Source organism: Corvus kubaryi, unplaced genomic scaffold (genome assembly GCF_017639235.1).
Source record: "Corvus kubaryi isolate FWS band 111438036 unplaced genomic scaffold, C.kubaryi_AGA036_p1.0 37292, whole genome shotgun sequence".
NCBI lineage: Eukaryota > Metazoa > Chordata > Aves > Passeriformes > Corvidae > Corvus > Corvus kubaryi.
In genome coordinates, this window is record NW_024581091.1 from 1 (window position 1) to 14,371 (window position 14,371).

At 40.7% G+C, this 14,371-nt stretch overlaps 1 protein-coding gene across 46 annotated transcripts in view; it reads right to left on the bottom strand.

The window, feature by feature from the left end:
• Positions 1-34: 34 nt before the first annotated feature.
• ANK2 (ankyrin 2) overlaps positions 35-14,371 on the bottom strand; it is a 247,997-nt gene continuing 233,660 nt past the window's right edge. For 12 of the 46 annotated variants that reach the window (XM_042026788.1, XM_042026802.1, XM_042026801.1 and 9 more), the window contains 8 exons: positions 12,738-12,779; positions 11,806-11,841; positions 5,674-5,898; positions 4,224-4,322; positions 2,865-3,019; positions 1,886-2,097; positions 855-1,059; positions 35-183 (listed from right to left, as the gene is read on the bottom strand). In XM_042026788.1, coding sequence (XP_041882722.1) covers positions 50-183; positions 855-1,059; positions 1,886-2,097; positions 2,865-3,019; positions 4,224-4,322; positions 5,674-5,898; positions 11,806-11,841; positions 12,738-12,779 — 1,108 coding nt within the window. In that variant the 3' untranslated portion in view covers positions 35-49. The remainder of the gene's footprint in view (positions 184-854; positions 1,060-1,885; positions 2,098-2,864; positions 3,020-4,223; positions 4,323-5,673; positions 5,899-11,805; positions 11,842-12,737; positions 12,780-14,371) is intronic. The other 34 variants (XM_042026825.1, XM_042026822.1, XM_042026814.1 and 31 more) reach the window with 7 other exon arrangements.

Here is a 14,371-nt window from a genome sequence, read left to right on the forward strand (position 1 = left end):
TAAAATAGTTTACCAGAAATATTTGTGGAACAAAGCCATGCATTTGAGACTATCCCTGTAAAAGTCCTGTTTGGTTGTGCAGGTACCTGGCAGACACATTTGTCGTGAAGGAAACACATTCATTAACAAATGTCAGCGGTGTTGTCCCAGTGATGTCTTCCCATTGCGCAGGGGTGGTTCCTCCTGAAATGACAGAGGTTTAAAAATAAAATCAAAACCAAGCAAGTCAGCAACTTTTGGCTTCTAAGAAATATTTTACAGCTTTTAATTACCATGAAACCAGTAATAACTCCAGATATGCCCCTCCTTGGGTCCGTATTACACCACTAATGCTAGTAGGACTGGATGGGCTTGCCCTGAAAAGACCAAGTCCCCAGATGATTTTTAAGTAACGAGCTCTGCAGCACAGGATTAAATTAATTAATTAAATTAAATGCTTGCAGCTCATTTCTGTCTCTTAAGGGAGACTGATGCTAAACACATTGGAATCATAGCAAGTAAAGTGTTTAACTCCAGTATTTTCCTCCCAAGCATCCTGCGACATTAAGTCTGTACTACACTTACTCTGCCAGGCAGAGGTATGTTGGTTCCCAAGAAACAAACTGTAAGGAAAAAGCAAAAAAACCACCAAGCCTGAAGTCTGTGATTATATTACACATCTCTCGTTAGTGCAAACAACAAATGTTATTTATGCTACAAAGGAATTGTTTGGAAAGTAGTTTATTTTTCACAGCTTCTCGCCCCAGTCAGATTTCCACCCAGCTTCCCCTGGGTGTAATCAGTTCAGCATTTCCAGCCCCCAGGGACTGACAGTTTCAGGAAGCACATGGAGAGCTCCAGGACTGGCAGCCTACCTGTTATGCTGCATAGTAACCTTAGAGTGGGTGTGTCGCCTCCATAGCCATTCATGAGCCCATCGCTGGAGGCCTTGGGCACGGGAATCGTCATTGTGATGGGCTTATGGAATTTCCTTCTCCTGGGCTCCAGTGTGACGATGGGGCTGAAGGTAGCCTTGTTGCCCAAAATCTTCTTTGTAAGTTCAGTGTGCATAGGTTGAGCCTTTCCAAAACAACAGGAAACAACAGCGCAGTTACTGAAAACAGTCTAATGGTGGGTAAAGAACTGGGTCTGTATATTGCCCACAAACCCCTTAACTTTTCAAATGGCACAATTTTCCATGAAAATCTGCAGATAGAAGAACTGACTGCCAGTGAGAAGGGGAGACCTCACTTTTTTACCTTTCCCATGCCTGCCTCCTCTTCCTATCCCCTTTCTTGCTGCTTATCAGGTTTTTACAGCATTAATTTAATTTCACTTAACCATTAGTCACTTTTTCCCCTGAGAACAAACTCTGGCTGTTTTACTGTGCTATTCAGCTACTCCCAGGATATTTCAACAAGCACAGTCTCCTGGACAAGGTAAATTACGGATGCATGCAGCAGGAGGACAGGATGGAGACAGGGGAAAGACTTCTCTGTCTCTGAGGAGTGAATTGTTACGGTGGTTGCTTCACACTGAAAATCTGTACATTTAATAATAGCAGCACATTTAATTATTGCAGCACTTTGTACTTGTATGATGTCTTTCATAAGAAGTATTTAGGAAATTCCATGACCTACACTAATATCAGCATCATCACCAAAATTGCTTCCCAAAATCATACAGACAGTTAATAGACAAGGCTCTGAACTAACCAGAAAATCCAAAGCTTTACCTCTTGCTTTGACTTTTGCATGGATTTTTTTTTTCCCTTTTATTATTTTTACTAAAAGCATTGTAGACAACATAGAACACGATAAGCTGAATATGCTGGGTCTCCATTCAAAAAAGGTGATTTTTCACCAAAAATAAAACCAAGTTAAACTTTGTGAATGCTTCACTGTACCTGGAGGCCAACACGAATTCGCTTGGTGAGAGCCCCTTCTGGGAAGACTGCCTGCACCTGTGGGACCACAGTGCTGCTCAGCACCCCTCCCTCGGGCCCGATGAGGTTGCTGTCCTGTTTGATCCGGGACACCACTGCAAAGTACTGAGGGAAATCCCGGGTGATGATGCGGCAGATCCGCTTCTTCTCAAGCTCCTCTGGAGTGTCAAGTACTGAGTGCAAAAGAGGGAATGGTCAGAAGACCAGAGAGTTTCGGAGAAACCTTCAAAATGCACTCAACTTAAGTTTGTAAGTTTGGTGCAACTTACACAGAGTATTTTGTCTAGAAGTAACGGGAGAAAGAAACACACCCCATGTTCAGCTAAACTAGAGCAATCAAGAAAGGACAGATGACAGACAGAGCCACGAACTGAAAGGAGCTTCAGGCAGCAAACAGAACACATTGACAACACCTCCAAAATCAGCAGCCAAACAAGCAAAGGGATTGGTTTCAGCCCCTTCTACCTCCCATATTTACAATGTCCTGAACTAGCATCAACAAAACTAAACTTCGAAACAGTACCAAAATATGAGTTCAGCCTTAATGCTGTGAGTTGGCTTGTTTGCTTTGGCATTTGTGAGGTTTTTTGAAAAAAACCCAGATTAGTAACAACTTCCACAGCTCCCAGACAGCACGAGGCTGTTCTGTTCTCTCAGAAACAAAGAGTAGCCATGACTGACATTTCCTCCCACACACGGAGCTGCTCCAAAAGGATCAGTATGGTAATTGCCTTGTTTTGGAAGGATGTTTGCTATGGAAGCTTTTCGTTTAACACTACAAGGAGGAACGGGAGAAAACACAAGTCTGGTGTCTATTCTCAGCTTCACGAACGGAGACATGCAGCCCATGCAAGGGAACTGAGCACCACGGTAAAAGCTGCTACCCCCAGGTACAGAAGTAACACAGGAGCAGGCTAAGAAACCAAGTGCCACTGGATACCTTCATCCATCCCATTCAGGATTTCGTTCAGTTCATCCTCAGTGTATTCACAGAAATGCTCCTTCCAGCTGTCCCCGTTCTCGCTGCGCAGGATCACCAGCTCTCTCTCCTTGCCACGCAGGGCAGCAAAATGGGGAATCTCCACAATCACAGGCCTGGCACAGCAACACAGCGCATTAAATGCACACAGGAGAGAGGAAGAAACAGGATTAACAGCAACTCTATTCAGTCTGCCACAAAGTCACCTGGAATTCTACCTATTTGGCTGGAATACTTTGGCATAATCCTAAACTAGTAGGCCACTAACACAGACTAGATTTTTACAGGGACCCAGTAAGTGCTGAAGGACAGACGAAAAAGTGCATTCACCTCTTTCCACAGTGTGAATGAGATTTCGTAAGATAATAGTGCTTATCTGGAAATTTGGTGATTGCTTTTGCAAATCCATCAAAAACTCATGCTCATTTTAGTTGTCACTACTGTCTGGGTTAACCTGTGCAACTTCATTTCAAAGAGAATCTACTGTAATGTATAGGAATAGTGGGACAAATTCTGATCTCACTTATACTAGTGCAAATCGGAATAATTTCATTGCAATCTGAAGGCAATTGTGTCCTGTGCCAATTTCACTTCTTTGTAATTCTATATATGCCAATGAATTTATTCCTGATTTACACCCTGGGAGAGATACATGAAGTCTGAGGAGCTTGTCTGGGTTTCTACTGCAGTATAAGAGATAAGAATTTGCCTTGTTGCCTTGCAAGTCAACATCTGCATCAGCGTATGTGCCCATATATATATGCACACATATACAACACATATGTGTACATATAATATATCTGTATTGAGATATACATATACATACATACTCTCAGAAATAAGAGAGAAGATATAAAGATATTTGTAGATACACTTCTCTAATTAGAGGACTCACACAGGTTACCATGGTACGTAGTAAATGCCACGTGTTCTATCACACTGGTGGAATCCAACATACAACCTATTGATTGATTGGTCCTTGATACAAAAAAACAGTTTAAAATTTACAGTAGATTCTTTTTTTTCGTGTCCCAATCCAGGTTGCTTTGCTACAGACATCAAGCACAGAACTAGGAAGATTTCATGCCAAAACAAAAATGAAGGCCACAGTACTTGAAGAAAAAGATACAAACATACCACCAAAACAAAACCACAAACCACAAAGGTTGGAAAATGGTCCACTAAGGGTTAAGTGTACAAAATTTCAAATGATAGAAAGGGACAATATCATGGGCATAATGACATAAAAAAATCATATTGCAGAAGGAGGAGAAGAATGGGGAGGTCAGCATCCATCAATTTGTTTCAAGTCTCTCCTACCCAAGGAATTTGGTCCCAGGAGGCCCCAGCTGAAGGATTCGGCTGACCAAGCTTTCTCCCTCATTAAGTGGGGGAGGAGCCGTAGGCAGATGAAGTTTACTGAGTACATCCAAAGCAGCAGTGAAAGAAAGAACATAAATAAACTTTATGTATTTTTTGTGCCAGAACGCCAGTGCCACTGTCTGGTCCACAGAGTGGAATTAGGCTGTACACTGAATAAGGTTCCGTCCTAGCCAAGACAATTTGGTGACCCAAATCAGAAAATGAGTTTTTTTCATTTAGGATCTTTTCTTTCTTATGGAGGTTTTGGCCCTGTACTCAATGGGAGCAGGATCTGGACATGAGAATGCACTTCTGCAAACAGTACAGTCATTTTCTGATCTCACTGCCAGCAGAACACCTTGGAAAACGCTTGCAGGAAGGGCACAAAGATCTGAGAATGAGTAAAATACACTGTATGCTTGTCTCGCAGGGGAAACACTCTCATCAGATAGGAAAACCATTAAAAAAGAATGGGAGACATACTTAAAATCCATTTGTGTGACAAAGACTGAATGTGACAGCACAGTATTTCTTCTGCTCTTTAGATTTCTTTCTCCTTCTTTTTAGAAATGACCAAGATGTGAAAAGAGTAAGTGGCAGCACTAACAAAGATGGTGGCTCTGATGACTGCCTGTTAAAACAGGATTTTAAAGCAACTGAGTTGCTTCCAAAAGGATTTAAACTGTTGCTGATTACAGTCACTTTTTTTACAGTTTCTGAATGAAGTTATTTACTGCATTAGAAAGGGTTCCTTCAATCATCCACTTTCGGATGTCACAAGAGATAGGAAGAATAGTTGATAAAACAAATTTTCAAAAGTGCAGAAAACTGCTGCTTTCAGCTGAAAATTGCTAAAATGAGCTCAGCAGCAGACACAAATCTGATCTTTCTATGGGGTTTGCATCATAGGAAGAAAGAAACGGCCAAAAAATTCCGGAGTTGTCCTACCGCTTAATTTAGCAATTTCAACCCCAGAAAAATCAATGGCACTGTGCTTCCCTGATAGTCCAAATTACCGATACCACAACACAAGACTCTAAAATAAGCTCCTGTACCTTGCGTTGTGCATGCAGCAGGCTTCACATTTGGGGTTTAGACCAGCCTAGTGCTATTAATTTTTTTAATATAGTATGAACTGCCTTTTCTGGATGCAAAAGTCTTTTCCCACTGTAGTATCACAATGCTGAGCAATAATTATATCCAAGGAAGCACATGAACCATAGTGCTGGTGGTTCAAATACCCATTTTGAACAAGAAGATGTAAAAGCATTTCACCCGACTGCTCTGTTTGTTACCACAAGCTACAGAGACCTTTCTCAGTTCAAGTTTGCCAAAGGAACCATTTCAGTGCAACGCAAACACAAAAAAAGGCTGAAGGTTTCCCTTCGGGCCACGTGGCCCCCCTTACCCAAGGAACTGAGCCCCAGAGGGTCCCACTTCGATGAGGCGGCTGGCCAGCCCTTCTCCCTCCACCATGGGCGGCATGGTGGCCAGCCTGTGGCGCTTCACCAGCCGGCACGTCACGCGCGTCGGCGCCGTGCACTTGCGCGGGGGGATGATGATGCGCAGCCCGTTGTGCCGGCAGCCCCGCATGGCGCCGCCACGAGCGTCCACCATGAAACTCACCAGGAAGCTGCAAAATCAGGGCAGACAGTGAGATCCAGAGCACATCACCAATTCCCTTGGTTATGTTCCACATACGTGCCAAACAACGTATGTAAATAGAGCTCTTGCTCAAGAGGTACAATGAGAAAAAGCCTTTCTCGCATGTGAAGCACCAAATCATGCTGAGTTCATTAATAATTAAACTGGCAACTGCTACCTAAGAGTTCTTCACAGAAAGTCTTATTTCACAGTGCTGCTGCTGGTAGAATACCAGCAGACACTAATCAATGTGAACACATGTACCTATTCCAAAGTGCAATTATCGCTACTCTGGACCTGCAAGCAGCTGTATTTTAAGTTGGAACTCTTTAAATATTTCACAAGCAAATACATCTTATTGAAGAAAATTACTTATGATTCAAGAATATAAAGCCAATTCTGATTGGATGGCTCAGGGATTTTTTGAGTATTTTTAGATTCTCAATATAATTTTCTAGTTATTTGATAAAATGTAATTTCTTAGAAAAATGGGTTTGGATATTAAAAAAAATCAAATTTCATTCTGGAATGCATGAGTACAATTCACACTCCATCAGTGGGGTTACCACCTATTTATATAAAAAACCCCAGCACGTCATTATGGTTTGAAGACAAATTTGGGGGTTTGGTCAAATGAGAAGAGCTAAAGTCACTATACAAAGGTTTTACTTATGGATTAGGGGTTTTCTGTGTTACCTTGCACAGCAATACAATGTCCCACTGGAAAACTTAAGAGATGCAGAAAGCCATCTAGAGAGAACCTGCTTCTAGCACAAGGTAAATCATTGATTACTTTTTCTTTAAAAGGGAGAAAAACATTTCATTTTGTTTGGAATTTCTCTTGTGCTGAATTTTTTGTAGTTCCACATATAACCAACAGGTAGATTTTGAAAGATTGGGGACATTCTTGAGAAAGGTGTAGAACTATTTCAGATTTTTTTTTTTCTGGTTTATCACAGGATCATGCCTGATGTGGGATGGGAATGTCAGGTTGCTGGAAGTGAAAATAAGAGTAGATGAGACAGAACGGTGTCAGGCCTACTTCTAGCCACTAAAATAGAACCAGCACAATGGGGAGTCGCAGAAATGCTACTGAAGGGACCTGCAATAGAGAACAGCCCTTATAACAGGAGTAATAAATACAGGGATTTTTCCACTGCCCCCTTGACCGTTCTGTGCAACAAACATTGCATCCATTCATTGTCCACACAGCTACAAGAATTCCACATGCTGTAAAAACACAACACTCGACACACCGTGCAGGTCAGAGATGGACGATGGGAAGGAGCCACAAGTGCCAGTCGGAAGCACACCATGCACCACGGATGCCAGTCTGTCTCACACATGCAGGCTCCTAGTCTACTGCCATTCAGATACCTCTAGGCTTTGCTTAGGGTAAAACTCTGGGTAGTACAACCATTAGCTCATTCCTTAGAGGTTGGTGATTCTGTGATTTTAACAAGGGGGAAAAAAAGAAAATGAAAACATTTTACAGCTTTGATTGTCTGGGGATTTGTTGAGAAAAATGGGAGCTTCCTTCACAAAATACATTCTTTGTACATGTTAGAGCACAGATGAAAGAAGAGCTTAAGAGACACTAAATGCTCAGTTGTTGTACTAATGCTTTTGGCTTGCACTGCAATTGCCCCTGAAGTGCATGAAGTAGTGTTATCAAAGTGGTTCTGTGTGATGTTTCAGAGAACGTGTCCAAGTCTCCAGTACAATGGGTGTGTTTGCGGCAGCCAGCGACACTGCCGGAGGAAGAGTTTCTCATTTTAAAGCTACTGCTAAGAGCAACACAAACACGCCCCCACAACTACCAGAAGCTAATGAGAGCTCTGACTGAATTAAAGCAGCATTCACATTTTTCATTGTGCAAGCTGTCATGAACACAATATTTAGGGTTCAGTTGTTTTCATTATTGACATGATACTCAGGACTGTATGCTTTAACAAGAGGATCACCTTCTTTTGCTGTCCATCGCTAAAAAATTACTAGTGGGTCACCTGCTGTCCCATGTTCTCCTTGGGTTATCTCCCTATGTGTGTCAGCCAATGCCAAACCCGCTCTTCACAGATAGAAGAACACAGACACGCCAAAGGTGAGGATCCAAACCGAGCAATTTCCCTTCTGACCCTTCTGGGTTCTTTTTTTAGTATGGTTGTGACTCCTCCTTTCACTTTGAGTTTATTCAATGTGTCTGCTGGGTCAGTAAATCTATCACAAAGTCTATCTCACTTCAGTCACCTCTCACTGGAACCAACAATGGCTCTAAGGAGTGGAAAAACAGGCAAAGGTAAGTCTCATTGGGAAGTGGACACAAAGATAACAGTGCTAGGATAAAACCAGCAGGATAATATTATTATTATTCGCTGTAAAAACACAGCTGTTTCTATCATAAAGAAGATCTAAGGTAGTTATTCAGACAGCACAGAAAGATTAGTGACAATTATCTCATGAACTATAGAGGAGCCAGTTCCCAAACCCAGGTATGGAATACTATGGAATTGCTGGAAAAGAGATTTTTGAGACCTAGCATGAATATAGTGCAAAGGGAAGAAACTGAAGGGGAAAATTTCTCAACTCTAGACCTGTGGCATAATCCTGGAAGGACAGAACACTGACACAGGGTTTGCAGACACAGTGTATAAAAATGCATCCTTTTCCACCGTACCACCCTGTTCATTTTCCACCTTTCTGCTACATTCATTTTTTCATCCACTTATTTAATCCAATTTTTCATCCTTTTTTTAAAAAAAAATCAGCACATTTCACGTAATTTTGGCTGTCCAAGAGAGTGAAGCACTTAATTCATAAGAAAGCGTTTTCTGAATCACAGCAGCCTCTTTTTCTGCCTATTTGCTACATAATAGGGCATCTGAATGGTGCCATTGCTGTTCCAGGACCAGAAAAGCTTTTCCCTTTTGAAGGCGTGTCTATCAATATACAAATAATTCATACAAAACTAATGCACGACATAAAAGATGCTTTCTGAAATGTGCATTTAGGAAAGTGAAAAACTTGTATGACTAATATAAAGTAAATGTGAAATTCAAACTAATTATTTTGTTGCCCACACATACATACATTATTTTTCCTCTTCCACCTCTGTTACCAAGTGTTGTTAAGTGACAAGACTGAGATAGGAAGAGATTGCACTCAACAAACAACACCAGCAGGAATAAATGGCAGATGAAGCCATCACTCTGGGAAGTGATACCTTATCATGCTAAATTCCCATGGTAAAAAAGAAAATAGCACATAACGCTATCATAGGAATAACCCTAACATCCCATATACTCCCTGAAGCTAAGCAGCAAACTCGGAGCTTACTCCACCTTCCAGCTGCATGGAGCACTACCACAGCACTATCAGCCATCTATGTACAGAGAATCAAGGGGAGAGGGATCATTGAAGAGAAACACAAATAGTAAAGAAGGGTTCAAGAGGAGAAAAAAAAGAAAGAAAAACCCCAATAATAAAAGGGACTAAAGGAACTTAAATTTAAATTAAGTGATGATTCAAAGTCAAAGCAGATTGCAGGTTAAAGCTGCATCTTTCTCAGTACTAAGACAGCCTTTGAGTAAGTTTCATTTCCAGATTTAAAGATTCTGTTAGAAATGAAGCACGACACAAACTTGTGACCCTGGCAGTCTTGCAAATTGGATCAATACTGAGATTTCCTGAGCTTTGGCAAGGTGGTAGTACAACATAACAGACAAATTGGTGAAACAAATCAGGTTTGGGGAAATCATTGCCTTCTCTCTTTTGAAGAGAATGAAGGGGAAATCAGGATTATTTTTCTAAAGAAAAAATGAAGTACAAACCCAATTATTTTATAGGAATCAGTTACAGACTGCAGGGGAGTCTATACGTGCTTCTGTTAAGCACACAGCAGTCAGCTCAAGCATCATCAATTCTCTCTCAATTTAGCAACCTTACTCATAAATTAGAGAGGCCATTTCATTCTCTTCAATTTCAGAGCAATTAAGAACTACAAGCTTGCCATATGAAAAGTATATCAAATAATACTGGCTGGAGTGGCCTTGTGGTTGAGTACACACACAAAAGGCCTCTCAATCCTTCAGGCTGTTTCCACGCCTTCTACAGAGAGCACAGCAAACAGCTCTCGGTGTTTCTACGTGATCAAAACACAGACAAAATATATGCACTGGATAGAAGAGGCAAAAAGTTGGGGTGTATTTTCATGAAGTATTTGTACTTTAGATCTGAGCCTCAGTTATTACCTTTGCTAATTTTATTCATATAGAGTTAACTTGGGTTTATTCTGTACGTATCCTCACGTGAAAGGTAACAGCAGAGGATGAACAAAGACACTGGAAACTGGACATGTCAGTGCTGAAGGGGGTGAAGGAAGCCGCTTGTTGTGTGCTTTGTGACGAGTCCCTGTTGTGTCAAGAGCTTTGCAGAGGCACAGTTTCAGGGGGCTGTGACCACAAGCGTGGGGGCACTCATTCTGCAGAGTCACTGCGAGAGCCATGCAAACCCAGCAGGTAAGGGAGCTTTCTAGGACAGGCAACAGTTCCTGGAACACATGGAACCAAAAAAGGCAAAGTCTCCACCACCACTTCCATACGTCAGGCTTGGGTATGGTTGCTCTTCCCAAACAGCTGGGCAGGCACACATGCGCTCGGCAGATAGCAGGGAACACAGCTCCAACCAGAGTACACCCAGTGTAGACACAATCAAAAACTTCTCAGCACACAGTATCTCAATTTATAAAAGAAACTGGGAAACAAGGAGATAGCAGCATTCAGTGTTAGTCGCAGTGTGAGAAGCAGAAACAAACAACCAGGGTGCTTCAGCCATTGGAAAGTGTTCAGTGGGAGAAGGAAACCAGAGAGGCTGAAACTCAGAAAAAAGGCCCTGATCCAGCTCCCACTGAAATCAACAGCAAAGTCATTCAACTACCCCAGAGTACTTTCCAGCAGGCTCCAACTATGCCATCCAGAAACAAGGCAAAATTCACATTCCAGGAGGACAAAAAACATGATCCTAACCACTACAATATTAACTCCTGATAACATTCTCCTCCCTGCATCAGTCAGCTGCTGAGAAATTCAGTGACATGGCCTAAAAATATGGGTATGTAGTTTAGGGGTTTAATTAGCCACTTTATAATTTTGCAGACCTTAATATTTAAGGTGATTTTCACCTTTCTAGGGTTAGGCCAAAGGAAGTGAAGAGGTACTGTGCCAGTTAACACTCAGTTTGCCAAGGGAAGATAAACTCCTTTGGGAAGGTTCAGCTTCAGGTGTTCTGTGCAGGATGCAATGTGCCAGTGGTTCAAGCACTGATCAACTGTCACACAAAAAATATGGGTGGCATGAAAAATAAGACATCCTAAGTCTGGGCTCTTATTCTACTAGTTCATACATGGTGGCGCATTTTGGAAATTGTGGCTTAGAGAGTGGCTCTGCAATATTCTTTATACAGACAAGTGAGATAAAAGGCCCAATTAAGTAGTAGAACAATTACAGTGGTTTGTGTTGAATTACTGGGGGGGGAATTACATCTTTAAATATTAATATTAAACCATGCCACCAACAAAGAAAAGGTACTGGTGAATACATCAATGGTTAAAACAATCTAGGATGGTATAAAGAGCTTTGTTAAGACTTTTAGCAGTAGGCTTATTAAGTCTCCAGAATTGTTTTGTTATAGATGACAGAGCAGATGGGAGAAAGTAGACACTTACTATAGGAGAAAAGTAGTGCCATACATTACTATTACTACTTGTTAGACTTTTTTTTTTCTCTTGGCTAATGTGCACTATCAAAACACTAAAGCATCCTCAAGTGAGGTAAGAGGGGAGGATAAATACGGTGGGTGAGAAGTGCAATGTATTAAAGAAAGAAATTATGCAGAAGTTCACCTGCTGTTGTCAAGATCAAGACATGGAGAAGAGCATCTGTAATAGAATAGATGGTTTAACATCAAAAAGGAAAAGAAAGGGGAAAAAAAAGAATGAGTTAAATGAAATACTGAAATACTGGAAAAATGAAACAGATTTCTAAACCAAACACATGAACATATACATATATATGCATACTCATCACATGTGGGAAGGTAGAAGTGAGTATGGAAAATAAGCCTAGATAAACGTCAGTTCCAAGTGGTCACTACCAGTACAGTAGTAAAACTGGAGGGATCAGGTTTCTCTATGGACATTCTCACACTGGAAGCCAGATATCTAAAATGCACAACTGGATTCTGAGTAAAACTTTCAGAAGTAGACACGGCGAAATGCTGCTTGGTTTAGATATCCACATCTAAAATATGGACCATGGGATATCAAAGGGTAAGGAACCTAAGGTAATTCCAGCCAGCCTTCCTGATAGCACAATAAATCATGTTTTTCTTTTCTTAAAATCCTCTATCAATACATTGTCTTCCACTTCCTTCCATTTCAGCATGTTTCTTGTCCTCCTTTTGTTCTACAAAATGACAAATTTCAAACTCTCATTTTGACCTGTTTAGGCTCTTATTAATCACTTAGTGTCACATGGACAATTAGTTTTCCAATATCCCTTTTTATTATATCGATCTCCATTGCCATTTTCTTCCATTAACATGCTTTGCTATTAATTAAACACTCACTGTTTTTCCTTATTGTAACTTTCCAAACGAAGGTCGTAAAGCTACAGCATAATTTGAAATCATTTAGACTTTCAGATTTAAGAAATGACTATCAGCTGGTCGCTGCCAGGTCCTGTTTCCATAACGATTTCCAGGAAATCAGTCTCACATTGGGGAAAAAAAATATTACGGATTCAAAATACAACACTTCAAATATATTTTGTTTACCTTGTTAGCAAGGATCCAGCCTCCTTTTTTGCAGACATGCAGCTAAGAACGATAATTCACATTATTTGTCACAGTACAAGCTGCCCAATCCCTCATCTTTTCATTGATGGAAACAACAACTTCCAGCAAGTTAAAATCACTAATAATATCCCAACTGTTTAACTTATTTCAAGATACAAATAGTGATACACTTTGACCATCCGTTAGTCAAATAGGGACTTCTTCAGCAAATTTTATGAAAGAAATCAGGATCTTTCATCAAACAGGAGTTTTACTCTGAGTCAGAGTTGGAAAGCCTGCAGAGCTGCTGCGTATCTGCTCTAGAATAACAAAAATCAGGTTAATATCAAAGCACGGACCCAAAGCGCCTTCCTCACAGCGCCGTGATCCCGACAACATGTCAGATTTGCTCTCTTAACTACAGTGCCTCTACACAGCTATCAGGAAATTTCTTAGACATACAATCCAGACAACTAATTTCACTGTATCACCAGAACACAGGTACAAGAACAACACAGTTTTGCACACCATTAATACTTTAAAAATCTTACTGTCACCCTTATCTTCACCATTCATGCATACTCTTATGGGACATGCCAAGCAATGTCTAAATGCTGCAAATCTTTCAGTTCAGTGATTTTTTTTGCCTTTGAACCTAATAAAAATACACATGTTCTTCCACAATAGGATATTGTGTGGTGTGAGACTAAAGCTGGGAAACCCATTTGCATTTATGTAGGCAGTAGTTCTATTTCTCACATTTCAGCAGGAAATTATACATGATATCCCCTAATACTACCAAGCAGAGTCATAAAACTCTATCTTATTGGATATTTAGCACCCAAACTTTTTGGCATACTCAGAGATCCTTAACTTTGCTCAATATGTCAGATCAAGAAGTTTTATCAGGAGAAGCAAATCTGATCTGCTGAAAGGGAGTTTACGTGCAGGAATTCGTTCTTTTTTCTTCAGCCAAAGTAGGAAACTATTTGGAAACTTTCAGCTATGTAAAATGACCAGGAGACCTTTATGTTGAGATTTTGAGCCTCACAAGTGTGTTACCTCTTAGGAGAGAAATATTGTTGCGGTTTCAAAATGGTTGCCAAAGACTCTGACCAAAGAACTTACTTTTTCTTCCTTCCTGATGAAATTATCAGCATATTGAAGGAACAGTTATACTTAAATTTTAGATGGATGGTTAAAACATTTTCCCTTCTGCAATTTCAGACATGGAAGAAGTTTTGGTCAGTTATACGAAGGCTGAAATATGTGCCTGTGAAGGTCCACACTGAGAGAACAGTTCTCTATGAATTTATCCTTTTGCCTGGGGGTGTTACACTGTGATCCACAGGAACACTTCCCTACAATGGGAGATCAGTAAGAACCCTACAGCAATTTGGGGCTCTCCACTAGAGTGGTGCAGGGAGAGAAGTGTCATTTCTCTCCTCAGATTGTACAGAATACAAACTTACTACATTTGGAACAAATAAATTACTGTCCAATACTTTGCTGATGTGTTATTTGACAACAGCACCATCTGAATTCAATACATTTTCACTGTCTTGGGCAAAACCGAGGCCACACCCTTGCACAGGACCACTAAAAACATCTATCTATGATTTTTTTGAAAATTG